Below are 27,215 nucleotides of genomic sequence, written 5' to 3'. Positions count from 1 at the left end.
CGCGCACTGCGGGCGGCGCAGACGGCGCTAGGTGAGCAGGCCGGGCTCGGGTGGCTGGGGCCGGAGCCGCGGCGGCCGGCGCCGACGTCTTGGCCGCGGACCTCGGGGTTGGGCCCTGGGTGTCGCCGCCACGCCGTAGGCCACTCTGAGCCGCGGCCGGTAGCACCCACCTCTTCTGCAGGGAACGCGGCGAGCTTCGCAGGTGCAGTCGGAATCCTGGGTCCTGCGACCCGGCGCACAGATAGGGTAGAATGCGGCCCGCGGGGCGCCTGGTGACCATCAAGAGGAGCGGGGCGGACGGAGCCCACTTCCCGCTGAGTCTCAGTAGCTGCTTGTTCGGAAGGTGAGCGCGCCGGCCTGGGCGGGTGGAGGGCTCGCGGCTCCCGCGCGCAGGGTCGCTGCGCTTCCCGGACGTAGCAGCTGCTCGACCTGGCTGATCTGCTAGGGAAAGGTTGACTATATCCTTGGTACATGTGCTGTGTGATTGACATTCGTTATGTGCATTTTTGATCAAACAGATTTTGCCGTTGTTTTGATAAATATTTTGCAGTGCAGAGAGGTGTAGATGATTCTTAAACCCGACTGTCTTTAAAAGACACTGTCCCTCCCCAGTAGACACGACCTGGCTGCTATGGACCTCAGCATTCACTGGGCTGCTGCTCTGTTTCGAAAAATAAAAACCGGAAGGAAAGCCTCCCCCACACCTGCTGCTGTGCTCTGAAACCCCTCAGCGGTTGGCTCTCTCTTTGGGTGCAGTAATATCCCTGGTCCCGGAATGATGCACACAGTTACTAATGGCACCCCCCCACCCTCTAAGGTATCCTCTAGGTGTATGATAAGGTCACCTCCCACTGTCTGGTCCCTGTCCTGCACTTTGGCATCACCCCATCCTCTGGATTCCTTCATCTCTCACCATCTTCCTGAGGCATTCCAACCTCTTACTTGTGTCGGTATTTTTAAAAGTTTGAACTTGATGGCTGCATTATTCCCCCTACTCTTGTGCTTGAGTGATTCCTTTCTGTATCTGTTTAAATTGTTACTGGAAGCCAGCCTTTAATGAGCACATGTTTTTCCTAGCATTATCACATCGGTGATTAGTGTTTTTGGTTTGTTTCTCCTGAAAGTCTGGGCTCCAAGGGCAAGGGTTGTCTCTCTTTTTTTTTTTTTAAAGAGAGAGGTGAGAGAGAGAGAGACAGACAGAGAGAATTTTTAATATTTATTTTTTAGTTTTTGGCGGACACAACATCTTTGTTTGTATGTGGTGCTGAGGATCGAACCCAGGCCGCACACATGTCAGGCGAGCGCGCTATCGCTTGAGCCACATCCCCAGCCCAAGGGTTGTCTTCTTAATAGTTACGCACCTAAGACAAGGTGCGGAGTCTAGCATATGAGAGGTGATCAATCTATACCATGGGTACATGTCTAGTAGAAAGATATGCTGGAGATTTGGATTTAAAATCAGTGAATAATAGTGGTTCTTGAGAAACAACACCATTTTACCTTTCAGGGGCCATTGGGCAAGGTCTGGGGACATTTTTCCATGTCACTTCTGGAGAGGTGTGTGGCAGAGGGTAGGGTTACTAGGAAACACTCAGCAATGCACAAAACAGCCCAACCTTGAAGGCTTCTCTGGCCCAAAATGTCAACAGCAGTGTTGACATTAAGAAACACTAGGGTTGGGGCTGGGGCTGGGGCTCAGTGGTAGAGCGCTTGCCTAGCATGTGTAAGGCACTGAAATCGATTCTCAGCACAGCATATAAATAAATATAAAATAAAGGTCCATCAACAGCTAAAAAAAAGAAGCACTAATGGGTTCTTCCAACAAAACCCAGTTCTAATGAAAAAGTTCTTTGCTGCAGTGTTCTGGTACCTAAAATTCAACTTCTCTTCTTGATTTTAAAGAAGCTGTCACTTTGCCTAATTTCCTTTCTCTTCAAAAGAAAAAAAAAAAAGTCCAGTCTTGAATGACATTCATTTTGGTTATTATAAATAGTACTGCAGCATAGATTTTGCAGGTTTTTATTATTTTAGAGCAGTACATAAGTGCTGTGATAGATGCAGCTGTGCTGAGCCTGGAGGTTCATGTGGAGTCCCTACAGGAAATAAAAGTCTGTCCACTCCTAAAACCCCAGAGGGAGTGCAGTACCAGAGGCTCCCTAGCACTGGGCATTTAGGGTTTCCTTCTGTGCTTTGCCACCATGTCAGCTTTCTGTGCACAGACAGTTGATTCTACATATTGTTTTTTGTTGCTGGCCCATCAGGATTTTTGATGTTAGGAGACTTTTGAATCTATCTGTTAGTAAGGTGTAGTTTTAAAATAGCAGTGAAGAGCTCACACTTGACATGACTATGTGCCAGGCACAGGGTGACACGTGCATTGTTTGAACAACACTGACCTGGACACTAAAGTAACCTTTCTGTATATGAAGAAGCTGAAGCACAGGGGGTTGCTAGCAGGAAATACTGTACTTTGGGGTTGATTAAATCTTTAATCATACATAACTACTTAAAAACACAAAGCATTAAAGTCTTATAAGCATAGCTATTTTTGTAAAGGGTAATTAAATTTGTATTGTAGTATTTTTCAGTTCTAATTAAATGCTCTACTGGGCTTGGTGGCACATGCCTCCAATCCCAGTGGCTTGGGAGGCTGAAGCAGGAGGATGGTGAGTTCAAAGCCAGCCTCAGCCTCAGCAAAAGCGAGGCGCTAAGCAACTCTGTGAGACCCTGTCTCTAAATAAAATACAAAATAGGGCTGGAGATGTGGCTCAGTGGTGAAGTTTCCCTGGTATCCCCCCACCCCCCCCCCCACCAAAAAAATTAAGTACTCTAAGTTTTAAAGATTTCAAATAGCTTTTTATGCAACATTTGTAAAAACTTTTTGCAAAATATGAAGACCATTTGCACTGCATTGTTTTATGTTTTTTTTTTTTTTTGGTTATTCCTCATGTCATTATATTTATAGATCAAGCACATTAGTCCAATTCTGTTTTGTTTTGACAATTTGGGATGATTTTTTAAGGAGTTACAACAACCAAAAAAAAATCTTAACTCTTTTATATTAAGGGGTACCGAATGTGACATTCGTATCCAGCTTCCTGTAGTATCAAAACAACATTGCAAAATTGAAATCAAGGATCAGAAGGTAAGTGGGTTTTTGGAAGTTGATTTTTGAAACTTTAATTTGCTTTTTTATCTTGTCATTAGTTACATATTTTCCCCCTTTTTTTTACACTTGTAGGCAATATTGTGTAACTTCAGTTCCACTAATCCAGCACAAGTAAATGGGTCTGCTATTCAAGAACCCGTACCGCTAAAGAATGGAGATATAATAACTATTATTGACCGTTCTTTCAGGTGGGTAGAAATTAGTTCAGCTAACAACAAAAGGCCTGCTCTGATTAACTGTGGACAGTGCTGCTATTCGGCTTGATTCCTCCTGATGGTGGTGATGTGGAAGGGATTCAGGCTTCACTTGCAGTCTTGATAATCTGGAAGCATAGGTCTCTGGGAGTGACACTGGACCCAGATGAGATGGAATTTCAGCATTTGAGAGCACACAATTAGGTGGAAGATAGGTAAACTCATCTTAAAGGAGGCTGTTATTTTCTTGTGAATGTTGTGAAACTGTGCTTTTTTAGTTGTTTTTTGTTTTAAGCAGAATGCATTCTTAGATAGCTACAAAGCAAGATGAACGCTCTTGCAATTGGTTACTATCTGGATGGATTGAACTGTGCTCCCTTGGCACCTGTATTTTGAATTCCTAACCCTAAGTACCTTAGAGTGTGTGAGCGAGGGCTTTAAAGAGAAGTTATACTGAGGCCCTTGGGTGGGCCTAGGATGCAGACACCAGAGGGCAAGTCCAGAGGGCAAGTGTGTGAAGAGGCCAGAGCCGGAGGGCAGCCAGCAGGAGCCGAGGAAGGGCAGAGGAAGCCAGCCTCTAGAACCCTTGGTCTTGGCCTTCCAGCCTCCATGGCTGAGAGCGGCAAAGTTCTGTTGAAGACACCCTTACGGTGACTCATTATGGCAGTCCTAGCAGACTTAATACACCACCCATATCTTAGGAGATTTCCAGAAGTTCTTCTGTGCTCTCTCTGGTCACTACTTATTTCTCCAAGAAAGTCACCATGGTGGTAGAACACATCTGTCTTTGGAGTTTTGCTGCTTGAGCATGATCTCCAGGCACTAGAGACGTCTGCCTTCTAGATGCTCCCTAACAGTGAAGGATACAGCGGTTGTGCGTCTGGCTGCTGCTGTGAGGCCCTCTGGCATGTTGGGTGTCTCTATTGTTCCCCCTCATTGCATAAATATTTGATTTAAAAATGTGCACAGCATGCCTCATAACAGAAGATTCAAGTGTAAATATAAACCGCTCATTCCAGGCGTGTGGAGGAGAGGTGATTCTCTTTTTGAAATATGCTGAGGCTTTCTTTATGATCAGATATGGTTAATTTCTCACTAAGTCTGTGTATTTGAAAACAGTGTATTATATAGCTACTGAATGCTGTGTTCTATCTCAATTGATAGATTAGATTCAAATCCTCTATACTGAATCATTACCCTGTTTATTAATTACTCTAAGATGTTGAAATCACCTTCTGAGGATTCATTTATTCCATTTTTTAGCCTTTTTTGGTTTTCACCATGTTTGGAGGCTGTATAATGGCATACAAATGTCTCTCTGGAGCTGACCCTGAACAATACATATAACTGTCATCAGCGCTCTGGCACAGAACTCTGTCACTTATAAACTTCCTCTACCTTTTACCGATATTTCTTTTGGATGATAATTGTAGATAAATTAATTTCTTTCTGATTAGTGCTTACACAGTGTAGTTTTTTCCACCCCCTTAATCTTAACTTTCCATCATTCGTATGACTCTTTGAACCTACTGTCAAGTGACTTGTTTTAATTGGAATATCTTCTGGATGGATTGAACTTTGTATCATGATAAAATGTCCTTTGTCTCTATGTACAATTTTAAAGGACATTCTTATTGAATGTTGACTTCTCGGTAGGAAGTATTTGATCTGGAATGGAGACAAGCACTGTTTTCCCCAAAGAAAATACCGTTAAATGGAGATCAGTTGAGATGATTAGAGATCTCTAACGAAGAATAGAAAACAGGCCTTAGGGAAAAGGATTTGATTCAGCCCTCTGATACCATGAGAAACCATTCCAGATACCTGAAGACTTTCAATCCGGGTAGGATCAAAATTCAAATCAGGCTCTTTCACAAATCCTGAAGTTTTTATCATGTAGAATAATGGATTGCTTCCATGGATTTGATCTCAGATCAGTCACAACAATTATGGAGCCCCACTAAGATCCTAGGCACAGAGTAAGTGGGAGTAGATGATCATGGTGTTCTGAAACAGCCCTGCAGTTCCCTGAAGTGAAGTCACAGCTTTATGTTCACCTGAAGTGTGTCACTCCATGGTGAGTGAAGAGCGAGTTACCTCCGGGTTGCTGGAGGTGTGCTTCATGCTGTTCACTGGCTTCCAGGAGTGTGGGGGAGAGGAAGCCGGTTCTGCTCCCTATTCAGTGGGAATTCACACAGAGGTGCTCAGAGAGATTGTCTAGCCATTCCCAGGCCAGTCAGTAGGAGTTAATCTGGGTTCCCACCTCTGACAACAGTGTTCCAAAAGAAACCTGAGAAAATTGATTCAAGTTTCTAGTGGAAAACCCTTTTCCAGCTCTAAGTTCATTTCAATGTATAAGGTAATGTTCCGAACAGAGCCTGAAGTTTTTTCTTGCACATGACCCAATATGGAGGCTTCAGCTAGAGGGTGTGAATCCCAGACTAACTCTGCCATCCTTCCCTGTGCTGTAGGTATGAAGATGAAAGTCGACAGAATGGCAGCAAGTCAACTGAAAGTCCTGGGAGGACTCGTGAACAGGTGATGGGAAGGACCATTTGGATTTGGGCTCTGATTCTTCTTTGATGATAGGAAATCATTTATAGGCATTTTGACAAATGATTTTTTTCTTTAAATCAGCGAGGATGGCTTTCTGGCTATAGCAGAAAAATAAGATACGAAAACAAGTTGAACTTAGACACAGTGAAATAATCTAAAACTATTTCTTTGTGATTCAGAATGAGGGTACTGCATTGTCTTATGCTTTTGGCCAGAACGTCTCCTCTAGTATGGGGTGCTCTTCCTGGAAGCCTGTGGTTGGAGCAGCCCTGACCCAGGGACATAAACCTTGGGATCTGCACTGCCTCATTAGTAGCTTTTGTCTTCCTCTCATTATTCTCATCCATCTGTGTGTCTAAAGTAATCATGTAAAAATCGTGAGAACCAAGATGCTTCCTGTTGTGATATGAAGCCAGTCCCAGGGATAGGCCATGTGAGAAACCCTGGCTATCTGAGACTGTCCGTGCACAATGGGTACACCAGGGGCACAGCTTATTTAGCACGATTCTGGTCACATGCTTGGAGACTTAGTGCTTGGAGACTTTGTGGGGCGCAGCAGCTCTAGGATGTGTCCTGAGAATTCGTCTTTTCTGCTCTTTGGGAACCTGCTCAAGAGCAGCTTTATGTGGGGCCAGGTGGGAGTTGTTGGTTTGGAGACTTTTTTAAGTGCCTCTGCAGTTAGCCATAGGCACTTAAGCTCAAGACCTCTGCCACGGCCTGGTGATGGGGGTTGCTCATTGAGTCGGGAGCTCATCCGCTCCTGTGCTGCAAACTATTCTGGGGGGTTATCCCACACACCAGCCGTTATCCAACTTGTTATTAGGTGTAAAGAAGTAAGCCAAGTAGTTGTGCAACTATGGACTGGACTTCTTGGCAGTCTGTATCACTTGTGACCTGTGATTATAATAAATAAGTATTAAAGTTGCATATGTTGATAAAATTATAGTAATTTGCCAGGGATTTTATGGCTATCAATAAAATTACACAAAAATTGGATTATATATATCATACATATTTTAAATTTTATTAGTACATTTTTGTTGTTTAGTCATAAGATTCTGGTCCATTATGGATTGGAAATAAAATAAAACTCATCTTTCATAGATAGTTTTAGAAGGTGTTAAATATCAAACTTGAAGGGACTCAGTGAAGCGGTTAGACTCTTTGCCTTTGGTAATAGCATTTGGAAATTTTCTTAGTATTCTAGGTGATACACTTTTCCTCTGGAGTATTAGGCTTCTGTGGCTTGTATACATGTCATTTGTTATTTCTTTCCTGTTGGGCTGCCAGGGTGTGGGGGAGTCTAATATGCAGGCTGAGGCTGCAGTGCCCCTGGCTGAGCTGCTTCCACTGTGCCTTCACCTGGGCTCTCAGGTGACAGCACTGAACATGCTTGTGGCCACGGTTCACCCACAGGTCCTGGACCCATTTCTGCTGAAGCTTGTGGTCAATAGTTCTGCTTGGGGTGGGTGAAAAGGTGTAGACGATGCTCGATTTTAGCTTGATTCCTCTCTCATATGATACTGGGCCATCACTTGAAGTTATAGAATCTTTCTGAGGTTTAAGTTAAGTCATTTTATGCCTGGGGTTTGGTTTTTTATTCTATCACTTGCTCTTATTTAAAAGCCAGCTCAGATGTGTCTGGATCTTGACCATTAGCTTCTCAAAGTCTCTAAATGTCAAAGGAACAGCTTTGCAAAGAAGATAATTAGTAAAAAAGAATATTTTCATTGTGATGACCACCAACATTTAGGAAGGCACTGAAATCATTGTTCTTGCTTTCCCAATGCACAGGGACCAGCGCGGCGTGCCTCGAGAGCTGGCTCTTCAGCTGACCCTGGTTTGTACTTGGTTGGGTTCACTTCTGGGATCCTCAGGGCCAGACCACTGCACAGTGGCAAGGGGAGGGCTAATGGGGGCACAAGTGTGAGACTCTAGGAAGTGTGCCATGTGACCCATCAAGCCTGGGCAGAGCTGCACCATTTTCCTAGTAATTGATGGGTTACTGAGTTTAGGGTAGAGTCCAAGTTCACATAAATTGAATTTTCAGTTGTCAGTTTAATTCTGAGTCATTCATTAGATTATTGTCACTTCATCCTGATTGGAGGCTAATGTGATTTTTTATTTATTTGAATCTAAATATTAATATCTTAAGACTTACAGAGTTTAGGCAGTAAATAATTTGTAGACTAAGGCAAAAGCAAGGTTATAAGGCAATTTGAAACGATTATGATACTAAATTCTACAAGTTTTAATCATTGAGAAAATCTTGAATTTCTGTTTCTTATTTCAAAATTTATTGTCAAGATGGGAAAGAGCAAGATTCCAAAGCCCATTCAAAGATCATGGAAAGAAATGCTTGGGAAAAGCCTGCGGAGTATGCCAAGGAGATCACAGGAGACAGTTCTGCCTTGGATGGTGCTGACCCAGAACCACCTAGCGCTCAGTCCTCAGAACATCAGGGGCAGGATGGCAGAAATGCAGGGGATACCTCTTCTGGGGACTTTAAGGCAAAGCCCAGAGTAACGTTAGTGAGCGGTCATGGAACACCAAGGTCTGTTGCCTCTGCGCAGTGCTTTGACAACAGCAAGAGAAGTGAATCCCCCTTTAAGAAGCTTTATCAGTCGATGAAGGAGGAGTTGGATGCAAACACACCAGGACAAAATGTACAATGCCATAGAAAATCAGGAGCACACAGTGGTGGCACAGCAGAGAGAGAAAGCACTGGTGGTTTGCAGAGGGAGCCCCAGCTGGTGCTGTCGGGTCAACCAAGACGGAAATCTGGGAGAAGCACCCCCATGAAGGAAGACCCTTTCCCAGAACCAGAGACCAGCCAGACTGAGAAGGGAAGTGACTTGGAGCCTGTGGAGGCCCCCAAGAGGCTTGTGGGTACCAGCACTCCTCTCTCCAAGATGACCAGAGAGAAGGCCCCTGTGCCGTGTCCACAGCTACCAAGTTTTGCTCAGGAACATAAGAATGAAGACCTGCGCGTGACTCTGAGTGAAAGTGCCGGTGTCAAGGCAGTTGATGTGGCAGGTGCTCCTGGGAAGCTTTGGATTAGAAATCAAGCACCAGTCAAAGCTGAAGGCACTGCCAACCCCAACAAAAAGCCGGAAAATCTTTCTTCTAGAAGCAGGAGGAGTGTTCCTACAAATATGGAAGTGCTGCCCACAGAGATCCAGAGCCAGCCTTTTTTAACTCAGTATCTCACTCAAGTTGAAAAGAAGATTCAAAAGGATTCCTTCAGTAAGCCTGAGAAATTGGGCACAGCAGCTGGACAGATTTGTTCTGGGTTACCTGGTCTTAGTTCAGTTGACATCAGCAACTTTGGTGATTCCATTAGTAAGTTTGTTTAATGATAAATCTACGTTCCCCCAAAGTTTAATATCTACCATATTATATAGATACTAATGAGACTGTCAATAAATATGAGCTTTGTGGTGAGGAACCTACTTAAGCCCCAGGGTGCAATGACGAGGCATGTTTCGATTTCAGGTATAGATGAGTCTAAAGACCTGGATTATTGTAGCAAGCAACAATGGGAAGGTGCACTAGTTAGGGAAGTATGCACAGGCTACCTGAGATAGGTAGCCCAAAAGCATGTGGTTCTCTTTCCTTCTATCACAAATAGGAAGGGGAATATTTATAATTGCTTTTGATTTAGGGTTCAGTTCTGAACTACAACTTACTGAATCCTATGCATTAGGTTGGAATAAACCCCTGGAAACCCTGTGAGAATCACTGAACATAGTGGTAGCTTGAGTCTCTTCCAAGCACTGTGTTATAAACACTGGACTAGGTGTTGGGCTTTGTAGCCATTGACACGGGGAGGAACGTCCCTGAAGTGTTCTTATATTCCTATTGCAAGTGGGGAAACTAACAACCCAAAGTCCCAGAGTGAGTGTCTTTTATACCAGGAGTGGAGCTCTGGCAACTTCCTACTCGCTGCAGGGTCCTGCTTCTGCAGCTGGACCACTGTGGGTGGGTGCCGGACACACAAGTTGTTCGTCACCCCCCGGTTATTTTGCTGCAGCCGGACTGCGGCAGGTGGGGAGTGTCTAAAATATACTGTGTCTGTCCACTAAGCCTCCTACAGGGGCTCCTCACTTGGTCAGAGATTTGTGCTGATGGGTGGTTCAGGAGGTTGGGCAGTGGGGCTGGGTCACATGAACCTCCCAGATAAGTTTTTATGGCTCACATTCTGCTCACTATTTGTAGGTGTGGGTCAGGCCCAATCATGTGTGTCTTAGAAAGTTCTCTCTGGCCATGGTTAGTGTTTGTCTTCATCATCCCTCTGCCCCAGTGCCAGCTACTGCTACAGACTGGTCACTCTCTTCAGTGTTAGAGAAAAGCTCTGTCCTGTGCAGTAGCCACTTGCTGTCTCAGTTGCTCCTCCCGAGGTATTTTAGGGAGTCCCAGGGTAGCTTTGGCTTCACCAAGGTTACAGAAGAACCCAGGTGTCAGGTTCCAATTGGTTAGATTTTAATAGTAGTTTGAAATAATCATGCATCCTGTGAGGTTTATTCATTGCCCTTTTCACATCTGCTGTCCTTCCTTAGACAAGAGTGAGGACTTGCCTTTGAAGAGAAGGCGCGTGTCCTTTGGTGGTCGTCTAAGACCTGAATTATTTGATGAAAACTTACCTCCTAATACCCCGCTCAAGAAAGGGGAGACTCCAGCCAAGAGGAAGTCTCTTGCAGCTCACAGTCCAGCTGTCCTGAAGAAGATCATCAAGGTAAGCTGGACAGTCGGTGGCCTTCTCTGCAGTGCTCACAGGGACACACCTCCTGCCCAGATACTGTTCTAAGCAGAGTGACCAATCAGATCTGCAGTCTTCTAATCAATAAGCTTTTACGGCACTCGGTCACTTATCTTATTTGGTCTGGGAAGGTAGACATCAGCTCCCAGTTGGCTGTAAGGTGGCTCAGTGGGTTGGGTGTGTGTGACACTTTTGGAGCTCAAGACCCCTGACACCTGTGCCTATATACACCTGTGCCACAGACCCACCTGGTTCACACTACAGATGTCCAGTTTAAAAGATTCTGGATTCATTGACTCATAGCCACAGGATCATTTCATTTTCTTCAGGGTTGAAGGTAAAGTCAGGGCATTTGACTGGGAAGGAGGAAAATCTTTGGTAAATCCGTCTCTTTTGCACAGTCAGCTTTGTAGGCATTTTTGTTACTGGTGCTCTGCTTCTCTCCCTGTCTTCAGCCCCTGGGGAGTGGGACTGTGTGGCTCACTGTAGCCAGGACTGTCCGGCTTTACTTTCTCTTAGTAACAAGAAGTGGGAAGGCCCACCTCGCTCCTTCCTGTTTTACCCTGGCTCGCAGAGGGCAGTCTCATGAGCAGATACCTGCAGCGGGCTGGGCCAGGACAGAGCTCAGAGTTGAGTCATCTCACTCAGCAGGCTGTCCCTCCATCTTTCCACTGGGAATGCCTCAAGTCTGACTGGATTTCTGCTTTGTCTCCATTTTCTTTCCCTAAGTGAATGGGACAAACTCAGCTCTGCCTTAACCTTGTAAGACAATGCTTTAAACATTGGGTGCTTTGAGATTTTAACAGCTTAAATTCTTCATTGAAAACATTTTGGCAGGCCTTACAGAGATGTTATGTTTTGGGGAAAGTTTCTCATGACCATTTCTTCCCATCAGGAACAGCCTGCGTCACCAGGAACAGAGTCTTCCGGAGTCTGCTGGAAAGTGAAAGCACAGAGTGTGTCTGCAGGGTCCCCAGCTGCTAGTCCCAGAATAACTGCAGCAGGGCCAGGTGATCAAAGTCGCAGATCAGGCAAGGCCTCGGCTGCCTCTGGTGGCAACAAGTCCCCTCAAGACACTCCTAAGAAAGTGGGGAGGAAGAGTGGCCAACTGTCTTCAAAGAGGACTTCTATTAGCCGAAGCCAACATGGCATTTTGCAGATGATTTGTTCCAAAAGGAGAAGCGGTGCTTCTGAGGCCAACCTCATTGGTTAGTGTTGGGTTGGAGAATATGTTTTAAGGTCATTTTTCCTCATTAATTAGTCCCAGTTTTTGTTTTAAGTTTTACCATCTTTTCTCTGACAGTTGCAAAATCATGGGCAGACGTAGTTAAACTCGGTGCAAAGCAAACACAAACAAAAGTTGTGAAGCATGGCCCCCAGAGGCAGGTGAACAGAAGACAGAGAAGACCCAACACTCCCAAGGTAGCAGATTCCTGTGGGGAGGCTTGTGCACACCCGCTGCTGCGCAGGTCGCCTGAAGTGTGTGCTCATGCTGTTTTGTCCCTCTCGCCTCTTTCCACAGAAGCCCACAGGCCCCGTTCACCATCAGTTTAGCACGGGCCATGCGAACTCTCCTTGTACCATAATAATAGGGAAGGCTCAGATTGAAAAAGTAACCGCACCTGCTCGGCCCTACAGGATGCTGAACAACTTGGTCTTCAGTCAGAAAATGGACTATAATGAAGACCTCTCAGGTAAAGCAGCCAGAGTTCCTGTGATCGTAACTCTTGATGTCCTGACTGTGACTCTGATGCTGTTTGCCACCTTTGCTCATCTGCTTTGCGTGCCATCATAGAGCAACAACTGAGGCAGCTGGCCAGGGTCAGAGACTTCAATGACAGGAAGCTGGTTGGGAGTAGAAGGCCATGTCTGCACATTGGGATCATGTGTCCTCCAAAGCACCTCTGAACATGGCAGGTGCTTTGCATGCTTTTTCCCGGACGGCAGCATAGGAGCAGGGACTGAAAGTGCTTTGGGGAGAGAAGGCCACCTTTTCTTAGTTCCCTTTGCCGTGCAGTTGTTGTGGCTGCTCCTGGCGGAGCTGGAACAGGTGTTTTTGAGCAGCGCTTTACTTCTTCAAGCAAAGCTTTCTTTCTTTGAAACTTAACTGTATCTTGAAAGAAAGGCTCTAGGAAAACCTACAAGGAGGATCTTTAGACTATTAATTGAGCAGATGCTTCCACACTGTTCACATTCTTAGTGAAGGTGTGAGCTGACTTGCTTAGAGATCACAGCTATGGCCAGGAAGCAGATTTTAGGTTCCATATTACATGGTATATGAGTGGTTTCCACTGTGCAGCTCAGGAGGGAGTTGAGTTTTGAATTGACTGGGTGCAACCTTATTTTTATTTCATGGCATGTTGGGAATTGAAAGTCATTGTACTGCTCAGTATGCAAAGTACATTAATAAGAGTAATACTTGGATCAATTCATGTATCTTTAAAAAGAAGAGCAAAACAAAAACAGTAGGTGAATGTATATATGTATATTGTAAATTGTGAATATGTATAGGATACTGATGCACATTTTACAAAATGTTAAAAACAGCTCAGAAGTACTTCTTTTTATATATCAACCTATAATTTGAAAATTTTTTGTTTTTTAGTTATGCATAACACTAGGATTTGATTTGGCATAATTATAAAAACATGGAACATAAGTTCGCTCCATTTCAGTCCCCAGTGCTTGTCCTTTCCCTCCTATCCTCCCTCTCCTGGTCCCTTCCCCCTTCCCTACTGATCTTTATTCACTTTCAGCTGGGTTTTGGTGTCTTGCCGGTATTGTTGAAGGTGAGCTGCTCTGTGGAATGCCCATAGACTTGCATAGGAGAGCTGGGTCAGATTCGCCCACTGCCTTTTATTTTAATAGGACCCCCCACCCCGACCCCGCGGCCCCTTTTAAGATAAAAATGAGATCTTAAATACTCTGTGCCTAGGACACTGGGTTGTCCCAAGCACTTCTTCCTTCAAGACCCTTGTAGGAGTCCTGCAGTTTCACCCCTGGGTGTTGCTGTCCACTTAGAAACAGTAACTGCTAGACCTGGGCCCTGGGTGCTTTGGGGAAGGCCTGGAGGGCTGACAGGAAGGAGACCTCTGTGAAGGACTGGGTCAGTTGGGAGCCTCAGCTGGCTTCCCAGACTATCCTGCAGAGAGCGCTGGCTCAGGAATACGGTTCCCTCTCCGTGGCTCCAGCACAGGGAGAACAGGAGTGCAATCTCACACATGAGATACTGTATTCTTTCTTTTTCTGAGATGTCACTACTGCTTTTTTGGTGTTAAAATGGGATGCAATGCTATTTGGATTTTTAAAAATACATACCATGACTTGTCCAAACTAAAAATGGGCAGCATCCCGTCACTTTCTAAAAGGAGGGGAGATATTATTTGTACGCAAAATCTTGGAGGAACTAGAACTCTTGGGGAAGCAGCAGGCCCTTGGGACTGGATGCCTGTGGGGGAGACCCTGAGGGAACATGCCCACCACCAGTTTGTGTCCTGCCCGGCACTTTTGTTTGCGGACTACTTTGGAAGACCATAGAGGACAACTGCCTCATTTGATTTCCTTTCCTGTCAGAAAGGGGTAGAGGAGAAGCTGTATCCACCTGTTTTCTCATTGTCCTCTTTTAAAAATGAACACATTATTAATAGCTCATGAGACCCAGAGTCCTAGGAGTCCTGGGACTTAGGAGTTTGCCTCCTATCATTTAGTCTGTTTTGTATGAGAATTGGGGTAGCTGATTGTACATAAGTAATATGTTTAAAATGTTCTCATTTACCAGGGCTCACTGAAATGTTCAAGACCCCAGTGAAGGAGACGACGCGAAGGACAGCCACATCTCCCAGCACTCTTTCCAGTTCAGAGAAATCGCTTGGAAAAAAGCCTCAAGTCACTAACTCAGGAGGAAAACCTCTGCCCCTCACTTTGGAGATTTCGGGTTGGTTGGCTTTCCTCCTAGACTGTCATGCATTGGGAACTTACAGATGGCTTCATTTCTAAACTTTCAGACGCTGTAGTGTTACTTCCCAGCAGAGATTCCTGTTGGCTGTGAACTACCACTGCATCCATTTACCACGTGGATAGAAACAGCTATCCACTTTTAGCTTCTTTATGTATTATAAGAGAATGATAAGGCAGAAAGGTATCCTTGCTCTCATACTTATGAATTACTCATATTCAGAATAATTGCGAATTATAGAAGAGAAAGATAGTGATTTGTGTACTAATTATCCCTCCTAATTGTGTGGGTGGGAGGAGCCCCAGGAGAATGAGATAGGAAGCATCAGTCTGTCTTCCCCTTTCCTTTGGTGCTAGTCATTGCATTCCTGCTACGGAGGGAGCAGCTTGCTACCCTTCAGAATGTTGCTGGTGTTGAAATGTAGACGCTACCTGCATAATATGGACCCCAAGCATACAGGGTAGAAGTCTTGTTAATTAACTTCATTAATGGTTTAAGACAAGAAATAGCTGTTTCTCGTATCTGAAAAAAATGATTGCCTACATTCAGGTCTGTGGCCCTGGCATGGCAGCCTTCGGAAGACCCATCATAAGGCACTTTTCCCCAAGCAATCACTACAAACCCTAACTACCACTTAATGATGGCCCCACTTTATCACCAGTGACATTACACTTAAGGGTACATGGCTCACTGATAAGACAGATTTATGTCCATATTAGCAGCCTCACATTCCTAGAATGTTGAGAGGAAGCTGGATTATTGCTTCAGACACTATATTTCTTGAATAAAATACTAAGTTGATTTAAAACAATAAATATAATAGCTAATATACTTTTATTATAGGATCAAATGTGCTCTCCAGTACACAGAAAACAGCAGAAGAACCATCTGAGACGTGTTTTGCAAGCCCATCCTTAAGACGGCAGAGTATCAGAAAAGATGAAAACACAGAGAAAACTCCCAGGAACATCAGTAAAATGACTCATGTTGAGATGAGAACTCCAGAGTTTTCACCAGAGCCTCAGAAGACGGTATCCAGTGCCAACAAGCTCAGAAGATCCGTGGAGCTCAGAAATGCAGAGGTGCCCCGGGTGGAGAGCAAGACCGAAACAGGAGCAGACGGTGCCAGGGCCCTCCCAGGAAAACGCCTGAGGGGGACGCCCCGGGAAGGACAGGCGGGGTGCCGAGAGGAAAGTGCCCAGTCAGAAGGAAAGGGTGGCAGGGTGACAGATGGAAGGAGATCGAGAACTGGGGGCCTGAAGGGTGAACCCACAGCCAGCCTCACGGACCCAGAGAAGACACTCAGCGGAGAACCCCGGGAAGACCCGTCGGGTAGCCAGCGGCTGCCCCAAACACCAGAGTGCACCAAGGAGGAGGAAGCCACTAAACTGCCCTGTGGAACTCCTCTGCCCAGTCCAGCAACTCCCACCGCAAGTGGGAAGAGACGGCGCAAGAGATCCCTGGGAAAGGTGGATGTGCGGGAGGAGGCCTCTGCGCTGAGGAAGTGCGCCCACCTGCCAGTGGAAGCCACGCACTCACAGGCAGCGCCAGGAGGAGATGAGGAAAGCATTGGGGTGTGGAAGGGAACTCCAGAGCGGAAGGACTCAGTGGTGTATGGAACTGGAATGAAGAGGGGGCCACGGACTCCTAAGAAAAAGACCCAACCCCTAGAAGACCTGGCTGGCTTCAAAGAACTATTCCAAACCCCAAAACACATTGAAGAGTCTATGGCAGTTGATAAAAAAAGATTGCTAGCCAAATTCCCCGAACCAGGACCTGTGGGAACCTCAACAAGCACAAAAACACAAGTCAACACGCTGCAAGGAAGAGTAGATGTGAAACAAGAGTGCCCTGCACCAGAGAGGCTCAGAGACACGCCCAGGGAAGCCAGGCACACAGGCAGAGCATCAGGAGCGGGTGGCAGTGCAGTCAGAGCTCTGGAGGACTCTGCACAGCAGGCCCTGCGTCCAGCAGCAAACGTTAAAGCCAGCAGGCAGCAGCCAGGGACACCCAGGGAAAAGGCCCAGCCCCTGGAGGACTTGGCTGGCTTCCAAGAACTTTTCCAAACACCTGGCCGTGGCGAGGACCTGAAGACTGCTGGAGAAACCACAGATGTACCTTGCAAATCTACAGGACCAGAACCCAGGAGTACTCCAACCCCCTCCAAGAGACGGCCAAGGACAAGTCTGCAGAAAGTAGAGGAGAAGGAAGAGCTCTCAGTACTCAGCAAACTGTCACAGTCCCCAGGCAGAGCCATGCACACACCCACAGGACCCGTGCAGGAGGAGAAAGGCGTCAAAGCACTTGGAACTCCAAGGCAGAAACTGGACCTGACTGACGACCTAAGTGGACTGAAAAGACAACGACGCACCCCTAAGGAAAAGGCCCAGCCCCTGGAGGACCTGGCTGGCTTCCAGGAGCTCTTCCAAACACCAGGGTGGCACAAGGACCCAAAGACTCCTGGAGAAACCACAGATGCACCTTGTAAATCCGCAGGGTCAGAAGGTGTTAGAGCAACAGGAAGCAGAAAGAGAAGGTCTAAGGCAGGTGTGGGGAAACTGGAGGAGCAGGAAGAGCTCTCACAGTCACCAGGCAGAGCCATGCACACACCTGTGGGACCCGTGCAGGAGGAGAAAGGCGCCAGAGCTCTTGGGACTCCAAGGCAGAAACTGGACCTGACTGACGACCTAAGTGGACTGAAAAGACAACGACGCACCCCTAAGGAAAAGGCCCAGCCCCTGGGGGACCTGGCTGGCTTCCAGGAGCTCTTCCAAACACCAGGGTGGGACAAGGACCCAAAGACTCCTGGAGAAACCACAGATGCACCTTGTAAATCTGCAGGACTGGAACTAGTCAGTGCACCAGCAAGCACAAGAAGACGGTCTAAGACAAGTGTGGGGAAAGTGGAGGTGAAAGAGGAGACCTCTGTGCTGAGGGAGCTCACACAAATGTCACAGGAAGTCACGCAGACACCCAGAGGGCCGGGAGGTGATGATAAAGCCATCAGAGCTTTGCAGGAACCTGCACAGCAGGCCCTGTGCCCAGCAGCAAAGGTAACAGGGAGCAGGCTGCAGCCAGGGGCACCCAGGGAAAAGGCCCAGCCCCTGGAGGACTTGGCTGGCTTCCAAGAACTTTTCCAAACACCTGGCCGTGGCGAGGACCCAAAGACTGCTGGAGAAACCACAGATGTACCTTGCAAATCTACAGGACCAGAACCCAGGAGTACTCCAACCCCCTCCAAGAGACGGCCAAGAACAAGTCTGCAGAAAGTAGAGGAGAAGGAAGAGCTCTCAGTACTCAGCAAACTGTCACAGTCCCCAGGCAGAGCCATGCACACACCCGTGGGACCCGTGCAGGAGGAGAAAGGCGCCAGAGCTCTTGGGACTCCAAGGCAGAAACTGGACCTCTCTGACAACCTAAGTGGACTGAAAAGACAACGACGCACCCCTAAGGAAAAGGCCCAGCCCCTGGAGGACCTGGCTGGCTTCCAGGAGCTCTTCCAAACACCAGGGTGGCACAAGGACCCAAAGACTCCTGGAGAAAGGACAGATACACCTTGCAAAACTACAGGGTCAGAAGGTGTTAGAGCAACAGCAAGCAGAAGGAGAAGGTCTAAGGCAGGTGTGGGGAAACTGGAAGAGCAGGAAGAGCTCTCACAGTCCCCAGGCAGAGCCATGCACACACCCGTGGGACCTGTGCAGGAGGAGAAAGGCGCCAGAGCTCTTGGGACTCCAAGGCAGAAACTGGACCTCTCTGACAACCTAAGTGGACTGAAAAGACAACGACGCACCCCTAAGGAAAAGGCCCAGCCCCTGGAGGACCTGGATGGCTTCCAGGAGCTCTTTCAAACACCAGGGTGGGACAAGGACCCAAAGACTCCTGGAGAAACCACAGATGTCCTTTGCAAATCTACAGGACTGGAACTAGTCAGTGCACCAGCAAGCACAAGAAGACGGTCTAAGACAAGTGTGGGGAAAGTGGAGGTGAAACAGGAGACCTCTGTGCTGAGGGAGCTCACACAAATGTCACAGGAAGTCACGCAGACACCCAGAGGGCCGGGAGGTGACGATAAAGCCATCAGAGCTTTGGAGGAATCTGCACAGCAGGCCCTGCGCCCAGTAGCAAAAGTAACAGGGAGCAGGCTGCAGCCAGGGGCACCCAGGGAAAAGGCCCAGCCCCTGGAGGATCTGGCTGGCTTCCAAGAACTTTTCCAAACACCTGGCCGTGGCGAGGACCTGAAGACTGCTGGAGAAACCACAGATGTACCTTGCAAATCTACAGGACCAGAACCCAGGAGTACTCCAACCCCCTCCAAGAGACGGCCAAGAACAAGTCTGCAGAAAGTAGAGGAGAAGGAAGAGCTCTCAGTACTCAGCAAACTGTCACAGTCCCCAGGCAGAGCCATGCACACACCCGTGGGACCCGTGCAGGAGGAGAAAGGCGCCAGAGCTCTTGGGACTCCAAGGCAGAAACTGGACCTGACTGACGACCTAAGTGGACTGAAAAGACAACGACGCACCCCTAAGGAAAAGGCCCAGCCCCTGGAGGACCTGGCTGGCTTCCAGGAGCTCTTCCAAACACCAGGGTGGCACAAGGACCCAAAGACTCCTGGAGAAACCACAGATGCACCTTGTAAATCCGCAGGGTCAGAAGGTGTTAGAGCAACAGGAAGCAGAAAGAGAAGGTCTAAGGCAGGTGTGGGGAAACTGGAGGAGCAGGAAGAGCTCTCACAGTCCCCAGGCAGAGCCATGCACACACCCGTGGGACCCGTGCAGGAGGAGAAAGGCGCCAGAGCTCTTGGGACTCCAAGGCAGAAACTGGACCTGACTGACGACCTAAGTGGACTGAAAAGACAACGACGCACCCCTAAGGAAAAGGCCCAGCCCCTGGAGGACCTGGATGGCTTCCAGGAGCTCTTCCAAACACCAGGGTGGGACAAGGAACAAAAGACTCCTGGAGAAAGGACAGATACACCTTGCAAATCTACAGAACCAGAACCCAGGGGTACTCTGACATCCTCAAAGAGACGGCCAAGGACAAGTCTGCAGAAAGTGGAGGAGAAGGAAGATCTCTCACCAGTGATAAAACCAAAGCAAATCTTAGGGGATGCTGCACACACCAAGGCAGAATCTACAGGTGATGATAAAGGTGTTAAAATGGTCAAGAAACCTGTAAAGCGGAAACTGGACACAACAGAAAAAGTAACTGGCAGCAAGAGGTGCCGAGGGGCAGCTGAGGGAGAGGCCCAGCCCCCGGAGGACCTGGCTGGCTCCAAAGATCCAATCCCAGCACCAGGCCCCTCTGAGGAACCCACAAGGGACAAGAAGACCACAGAATCGCCCTGCAGATCTCCACAACCAGAACCAGGGCACATGCCAGCAAGCACAAAGGGACGGCCCAGGACACGGCTCCGGACAGCAGAGGTGAAAGAGGAGCCCCCAGCAGCGAGGAAGCCAGCGCAGACATCACGGGCCACCAGGCACACTCGCACGCGCACGGTCCCAGGAGGTGAGGACCAAGGCAGCAGAGCTTCTGAGGGGTCTGCACAGCATGCCCGGGCCCCAGCAGCGAGAGCAACTGGCATCAGGTGGCTGCGAGGGGCACCTGAGGCCCAGCCCCTGGAAGACCTGGCTGGCTCCAAAGAACCGATCCCAGCACCAGGCCCCACCAAGGGATTGGCAGGGGGAGGAAAAACCATGAAAATACCCTGTGAAACTCCAGAAGCAGAGCCAGTGGCAGCCCCAGCACCCCCAAAGAGACAGCCCAGGGCAGGGCTCAGGAAAGCACCTGTGACAGAGGAGATCTCAGTGCAGGGAGAGGTAGCAGGGACCTCAGGGGGACCCGTGCACACACACCCAGAACCCAAAGGTGATAGTAACAATATCAAAGTGCTCAAAGAACCTGTAAAGCGGAAACTGGATCCTGCTGCAGGTACGAGTGGCAGCAAGAGGCGCCGAGGGGCAGCTGAGGGAGAGGCCCAGCCCCCGGAGGACCTGGCTGGCTCCAAAGATTCGATCCCAGCATCAGGCCCCACTGAAGAACCCACAAGGGACGAGAAGACCACAGAATCGCCCTGCAGATCTCCACAACCAGAACCAGGGCACATGCCAGCAAGCACAAAGGGACGGCCCAGGACACGGCTCCGGACAGCAGAGGTGAAAGAGGAGCCCCCGGCAGTGAGGAAGCCAGCGCGGACATCACGGGCCACCAGGCACACGCGCACGGCCCCAGGAGGTGAGGACCAAGGCAGCAGAGCTTCTGAGGGGTCTGCACAGCAGGCCCAGGCCCCAGCAGTGAGAGCAACTGGCATTAGGCGGCTGCGAGGGGCAGCTGAGGCCCAGGCCCTGGAGGACCTGGCTGGCTCCAAGGAACTGATTCAAGCACCAGGCCCCTCTGAGGAACCCACAAGGGACGAGAAGACCACAGAATCACCCTGCAAATCTCCACAACCAGAACCAGGGCACACGCCAGCAAGCACAAAGGGACAGCCCAGGACACGGCTCCGGACAGCAGAGGTGAAAGAGGAGCCCTCGGCAGTGAGGAAGCCAACGGGGACATCACGGGCCACTAGGCACACGCGCACGGCCCCAGGAGGTGAGGACCAAGGCAGCAGAGCTTCTGAGGGGTCTGCACAGCAGGCCCGGGCCCCAGCAGCGAGAGCAACTGGCATCAGGCGGCTGCGAGGGGCACCTCAGGGCCAGCTCCTGGAGGCCCTGGCTGGTTCCAAAGATCCAATCCCAGCACCAGGCTCCTGTGAGGGATCCACAAGGGACGAGAAGACCACAGAAACACCCTGCAAATCTCCACAACCAGAACCAGGGCACATGCCAGCAAGCACAAAGGGACAGCCCAGGACACGGCTCCGGACAGCAGAGGTGAAAGAGGAGCCCCCAGCAGTGAGGAAGCCAACGGGGACATCACGGGCCACCAGGCACACGCGCACGGCCCCAGGAGGTGAGGACCAAGGCAGCAGAGCTTCTGAGGGGTCTGCACAGCAGGCCCGGGCCCCAGCAGGGAGAGCAACTGGCATCAGGCGGCTGCGAGGGGCAGCTGAGGGCCAGGCCCTGGAGGACCTGACTGGTTCCAAAGAACCTATCCAAGCACCAGGTCCCTCTGAGGGACCGCAATATGATGCTCACAGTCCGAAGAGCACTCCAGAGCAAACAGCTGAAAGAGCCAAGCCTCTGCTGACGAGCTCAAGAGTCCTCAGGGCCCCTAAAGGAAAGCCAGTGGAAGACCAAGAGGGCAAAGGACACCCGACAGCACCGCAAAGCAGAAGCAACATGTCCCTGCCCACGGGTAAATCTGGAACAGATGGACTTCTCTCAGGAGTCGGGGTGCGGTGCTCAGAGACTGGGTTGCAGGATACTGTGCAGGCCAAGGCAGTCCACCGGAAAAAGAGGGCCACTCCCAGGGAGAGAGGCAGATCTCCTGAGCCCTTGATAATCAATAAGGATCTAAAAATTTTAATAAACAGAATTGAACCTGTGGAAGATCACAACTCCAGCAGGGAAGCTGGAAAGAGGAAACTCAAAGTGGAAGACTCGGCGCCTGCAGATAAGGTGATGGCAGTATTAAGTATTCCCCCGGTCGTCTGGGGCCAGCTCCTTCTTGTGTAGTAGTGGGCAGATATCTCTACCACAGAGGTGTCTACCAAACATGATTAATAACTATTTTTTTTTTAAGAGAGAGAGAGAGAGAGAGAGGAGAGGAGAGGAGAGAGAGAAATTTTAATATTTTATTTTTTTTTAGTTTTCGGCAGACACAACATCTTTGTATGTGGTGCTGAGGATCGAACCCGGGCCGCACGCATGCCAGGCGAGCGTGCTACCGCTTGAGCCACATCCCCAGCCCGATTAATAACTATTATAGGGTGAAGACAAGGGTCTTTGGGGGGATACATGGAAGGAACAGGCTAATTCTGAGTTTGAAAAGTACCAATCAAAATGATGACTCAACCTTAACATTTTTTCAGGGAGTGCATGACATATTCATATTCAGTTTGAGAAATTGCTGATAAAACAGGTGGATAATTCCGTTCCATGTTTAAAATACCCGCAAGGTCAGGGCAGGGTTCAAGGAGAGTGTGTGACAGTACTTTAACAATGAGAATATTATACTGCATGTGTACCCTTGAGAAGAGGAACTGTAAGATTGCCACACAGCCATCCCCCAGGAATGCTGAATTGCCCTGTGCTTTAGTGTGACCGTTAAGAAATAGCAATTCACTTGCCAACTCTGTGATGTAAGCAGTAGCATTTAAATGTGGCATGTTATATTAGGCAATGTGATTGAAGTTTATTCTGAATTTCTAATTTGTAATTTATCAGTAGGGATCATTTCTATAGGAACAAAGTTGCAAAGCATTAGCTTGAATATCCTAGATAACTAGTGTCTTAGAAATTGGGAATTGAGGGGCGGGGGTTGTGGCTCAGTTACCTAGCATGTGTGAGTCACTGGGTTCGATTTTCAGCCCTGCATATAAATAAATAAAGAATAAATGTCCATTGACAACTAAAAAATATTTTTAAAAAAGAAATTAGAAAATGAGAAATATGCAAATGATTTATTTTTTCATGTCAGTTTCCTTTTGAAAATTTTTCTCTGTTAAATTTTAAGATTTGTTTTACTAAGTTTCAAAATTCTGTTTTCCGGTTTTTCGTTTCTTTAGGGAATTTTGCTGCGAACCAGACACCAAAATACAACTGAAGGAGAAGAGCCAAGACCAGAGATCACTGTATCAGCAGAAAAGATGAAAATAAAGAGACAGGGGAAGAAACCCATGGAACCCTCCCAGGAGGTGGGGCTGCAGAGCCCAGGTGATGGAGACGAGAAAGCAGAGTCCAGGGCCAAACTCAGGGGAAAGAGAGCGTGCTTGAGAGCTGGAATTCGGAATCAGATTTCCCAGCCTCACACAGCAGAGGAGGAAGTGAGGGAGAGAAGCGTGGCAGTCCCCATGAAGAACCAGGAAGAGAAAGGAGCAACTGCAAATTCAGACTTCAGGTGTCTGAGGTCCAGAAAACCAGGCATGCAGCCTAGTCTGGAGAGCGAATCTGAGCAGAGAGTCACTCGAGGTGCCAAGAGATGTGCAGAAAACCTAAAGGTAACTAATTATATACATACACACAGAGAATGGCTGTGTTTATGCAGTGTTGCAAAGGCCAAAGAGAAGCATATACATAACATCATGTTATCAGCTGACCATTAAAACTTTAGAAGTACTAATCTAGGTCACACATTTTGTCCTGAGTTGTATTTTCTTTGGGAATTCCACTTCCAATAGTGAATGCAGATCATGGAAGGCTTCATTCAGGAGGGGCTGGGAATGTACCAGGTCATCCCACTGAATGACTGCTTGTGACATAGCTCTCACTAAGATGGTAGGGAATGTCTTCAGTCTCTCCTGGGTTCTGCAAAACTTGCTGAGGAAAGCTGGTCCTGTCTGGACCCTTGTTTGGAAAAACTGAACAAAGGCTGGGGGGTCCAGAAGGCAACTAGTGCTGTGTTAAGTTCCATGCAGGGGAGTGGGTGTGACATTCCCCTTCCCCAGGAAAAGAAGTCCATAAAACCCTCCCAGGAGGGTTAGGACAGTATCTGACCTGCCTACTGGAGCCACTTCTAATTCGAATAACCCACAGTGCGTCACTAAACTCATGAGTGTTCTTCTGGAGAATCCTTGATTGAGCTGGAGGCCTGTGGTCCCAGCTGCTGTGGAGGCTGAGGCAGGAGGATTGAGAGCTCCAGGCCAGCCTGGGAGACCTGTCCCCCAACCCTCCGCCCCAAAGTAAAATGAATAGATATGAAAAAGGGCAGGATGGACAGGAGGTGTGTGTGTGTGTGTGTGTGTGTGTGTGTGTGGCCTCAGAGTTGCTCTCAGCACACACAATCTGGACCTAACACTGGCCTATCCTGAAATCAGTCAGTGACAGAAGGTAGCAGTGGCCACCTTGATATGTCAGGTGCAGGTGTCCAACTGGCACACCCTTGGACACGCCAGGAAGCTTGAGCTGATACCCACCAAGGATGATACAGTCAGACTCCCAGATGCCCCAAGACCATCAGTGAGCTGGGTAGGAAGACTTCTGCCTCTGGTGGTGGCAGGAAGCCCTAGTGGGGGTATTGATAAAAGGTTCCAGAGAGGGAGGAGGAGAGGCTCAGGAGAGAGTGATGTCCAGGAAGAGGTTATAAGTCAGAAGCTGTGCCAGGGGCTGGCCGGAAGCAGAAGCCACCTGATGGTGGCAAGACATGGTCCTGCAGGCCTCAGTAGCCCCATGAGCTTAACAGTGGCTCTTGGCGCCAATTTTACCCGAAAGGTTGGGCTGCAAACACGTACACACTCTAGTGTGGAAGGTTGTGCTTCATCAGAGTGGAGCTGAGGAGTGAAAGCCACCGCTCTTCTCCCTAACCCCACAGCAGCCTGGCCCAAGGGAGAGCCAGGCCTGGCAGTTCTGTCAGGGACACTCTGGCCTCTTCCTTGTCACCCACCAGCAGCCATGAAGACTCCCAACACACAGTGATGGGCTTCTGCAGGGTTTCTCACCTGGCGCCCACCATGGGCTCCAGCCCTGGCTGTCCAGAGGCCCAGGTACAAGTTCCCAACTTAGTTACGTTTTCTGTGTTCCTTCCCCCTTAGGGAAGCAGACAGGAACCAAGGGCTGGTGGAAAGTTGACTGGGGATGGGGGGGGTGGGCAGGGACACGTCCTGGCATTGATGAGAGAAGCAAAGATGGTCTCAGGTGGTAAGTAATGTTGAGGCTGAGGAAGGACCACCAGGAGGGGACTCTGGAGACCAGGGCTGTGGCCACAGCTCAGCATGGATGTGTGACCTGGAGAGGCAGAAATTTCATTTGTTGTAAGCTAGAGTAGTGGTCAAAACTCTGACCTGCATTTACCTGGGGTCTTGTCTAGTGTCCCTTTCACCCTAGAGTCCTGAAGGAACAGCTACAAGTGGGTGAGGTGGCCTGTGGACATCTAAGACACGTAATGGGGTCCGTCCCTAACTATTTGCTGGAAGAGCAGGACTCAACCACCATGTACCCACCCAGCTATCATGGTGCTGGGCCCTTAGTGCTTCCTGCCTTTTGACTACAGTTTCTAGAACTGGACAAATGAGTACATCTAGATTGTTCACTCACACCAAGCTTTGTGTCTTGAATTCTAGGCTTGTTTCACTACTGTGTGATTTTTTCATAGTGCTGCTTCTCAGGAATGTCCCCATCACACTTTCTCCCTTGTGGGTTTGGGGAGGGGTTTGTGTTCAGCAGCATGCAGACCCCAGGGCTGAGGTTTTGTCTGAACAGTCGTAGTCATCTTTGTACCTTTAGAGTTGATCTGCTTAAAAGTGATGCTCCATCTCCCTGCCCTTCTGGAGGAGACTCACTGCAGGACCACTCAGGTCACACTCTGTCCAGAGATTGTCCCCTGGGCTGGTTTGCTTTTGGTTTAGGAGATTCAGATTTTTAATCCAGGTTGAATTTATGTTTTCTAAATGATATTTTAAGTTTAATAATAAAAAGTTTAGGAAAGAAACTACTTTTAAGGTGATTTATCTGAAAACAAATCTTAAACCTCAAAATGAATTTTTTTGAACTAAGGACCTGCACAAATTCTAATAATAATTTGCTTATTTTTTAGAGCAGGGTTCATTACAAAAATCATTATTTTAAAGTACTTAAGAACTGTTTTATTTTCTTTACACAGGATAAGGACACAGTGGACACCAAGAAACTAAGGAGCAGAAGTCACCGGCACAGGGAAGATATTTAGCAAATAAATTTAAGAGGGAAAAAATATAATAAAGTTAGTTTAGTGTTAAATTTTTAGTATAATTTTTGATACCAGTATAAAAATGAATTGTGTAAATAATAATATGGGTGTGTTTAAGAGAAGAAAGAATTTTCAGGCTCTGGTTTGTCTTTATAACCCTGCAAGGGGTCCACAAGGGGCATTGCCGGCCAGTTCCTGAGTGGTAACGATTCATGTCTGGGGCAGGTGGACAAAGCATGTTTGCTCCATATTGCAGAATAAAGCCCTGATCCTGATGTCAGTTTTGGCTTCTCTGTGGCTTGTGTCATAGTGTGTCCTCTTGGGTCATGTGAGTCTGTGTCCTGCATATAGTTTGAAAGGTAAGAACTTGGGAACCCAGCACTAAGCAGTCATCAGTTAATCAGCAATGCCCGAGTGATGAGTCCAGTGGAATTTACAGGAGTCTACCATAGGGAGCATTCTGGGCCGACATTAATTAGGCTATTGGTCATGTTTGGTGTCCTTGCCCTTTAGGGTAATGGAGCCAATGGGGGGTGGTTGGTGATCCTGTCTTTGGAGTCATGGGGTCACTGTTTAGGGAATGATCAGGGGTTTGCTTTTCCACTGAGTCTGAGTCTGCCCAGGGCTGCTCTTGACTGAGACAGCCTCTGCCACAGCATTTTGGGGGCCATCAGCTTGTGTGCCACTCCATTCCAAACTACATCCTTCCTGGGTTCTGCTCCCATGTCAGACTTTTTTCCTGAGTGCACCTGCCTGACATCACCTGGAACAAGAGGTAATACAAACTCCCTTAGAGGAGAATCCATCTAGGAGGGA

At 48.2% G+C, this 27,215-nt stretch overlaps 1 protein-coding gene across 1 annotated transcript; it reads left to right on the top strand.

The window, feature by feature from the left end:
* Mki67 (marker of proliferation Ki-67) lies at nt 1-26,608 on the top strand. The gene is made up of 15 exons (XM_076834776.1): nt 1-31; nt 182-343; nt 3,067-3,145; nt 3,242-3,357; nt 5,835-5,901; nt 7,714-7,759; nt 8,227-9,261; nt 10,479-10,654; nt 11,574-11,886; nt 11,982-12,100; nt 12,201-12,372; nt 14,457-14,612; nt 15,477-22,195; nt 23,305-23,736; nt 26,334-26,608. Exons 2-15 carry the CDS (start codon nt 252-254, stop codon nt 26,397-26,399), a joined length of 9,588 nt encoding a protein of 3,195 aa, XP_076690891.1. The 5' UTR covers nt 1-31; nt 182-251; the 3' UTR covers nt 26,400-26,608.
* The last annotated feature ends 607 nt before the right edge of the window (nt 26,609-27,215 follow it).

The sequence above is a fragment of the Callospermophilus lateralis genome, chromosome 15, assembly GCF_048772815.1.
Source record: "Callospermophilus lateralis isolate mCalLat2 chromosome 15, mCalLat2.hap1, whole genome shotgun sequence".
NCBI lineage: Eukaryota > Metazoa > Chordata > Mammalia > Rodentia > Sciuridae > Callospermophilus > Callospermophilus lateralis.
This window is presented reverse-complemented; position numbering and strand designations above follow the sequence as displayed.

What these genes read in the sequence shown, in the direction of transcription:
- Mki67 (XM_076834776.1), top strand. Translation starts at nt 252, where the DNA reads ATGCGGCCCGCGGGGCGCCTGGTGACCATCAAGAGGAGCGGGGCGGAC. An exon ending in TGGCTCTTCAGCTGACCCTG is followed by an intron (nt 7,760 to 8,226) that starts GTTTGTACTTGG and finishes TTTATTGTCAAG; the next exon opens with ATGGGAAAGAGCAAGATTCC. An exon ending in GAAGACCCAACACTCCCAAG is followed by an intron (nt 12,101 to 12,200) that starts GTAGCAGATTCC and finishes CTCTTTCCACAG; the next exon opens with AAGCCCACAGGCCCCGTTCA.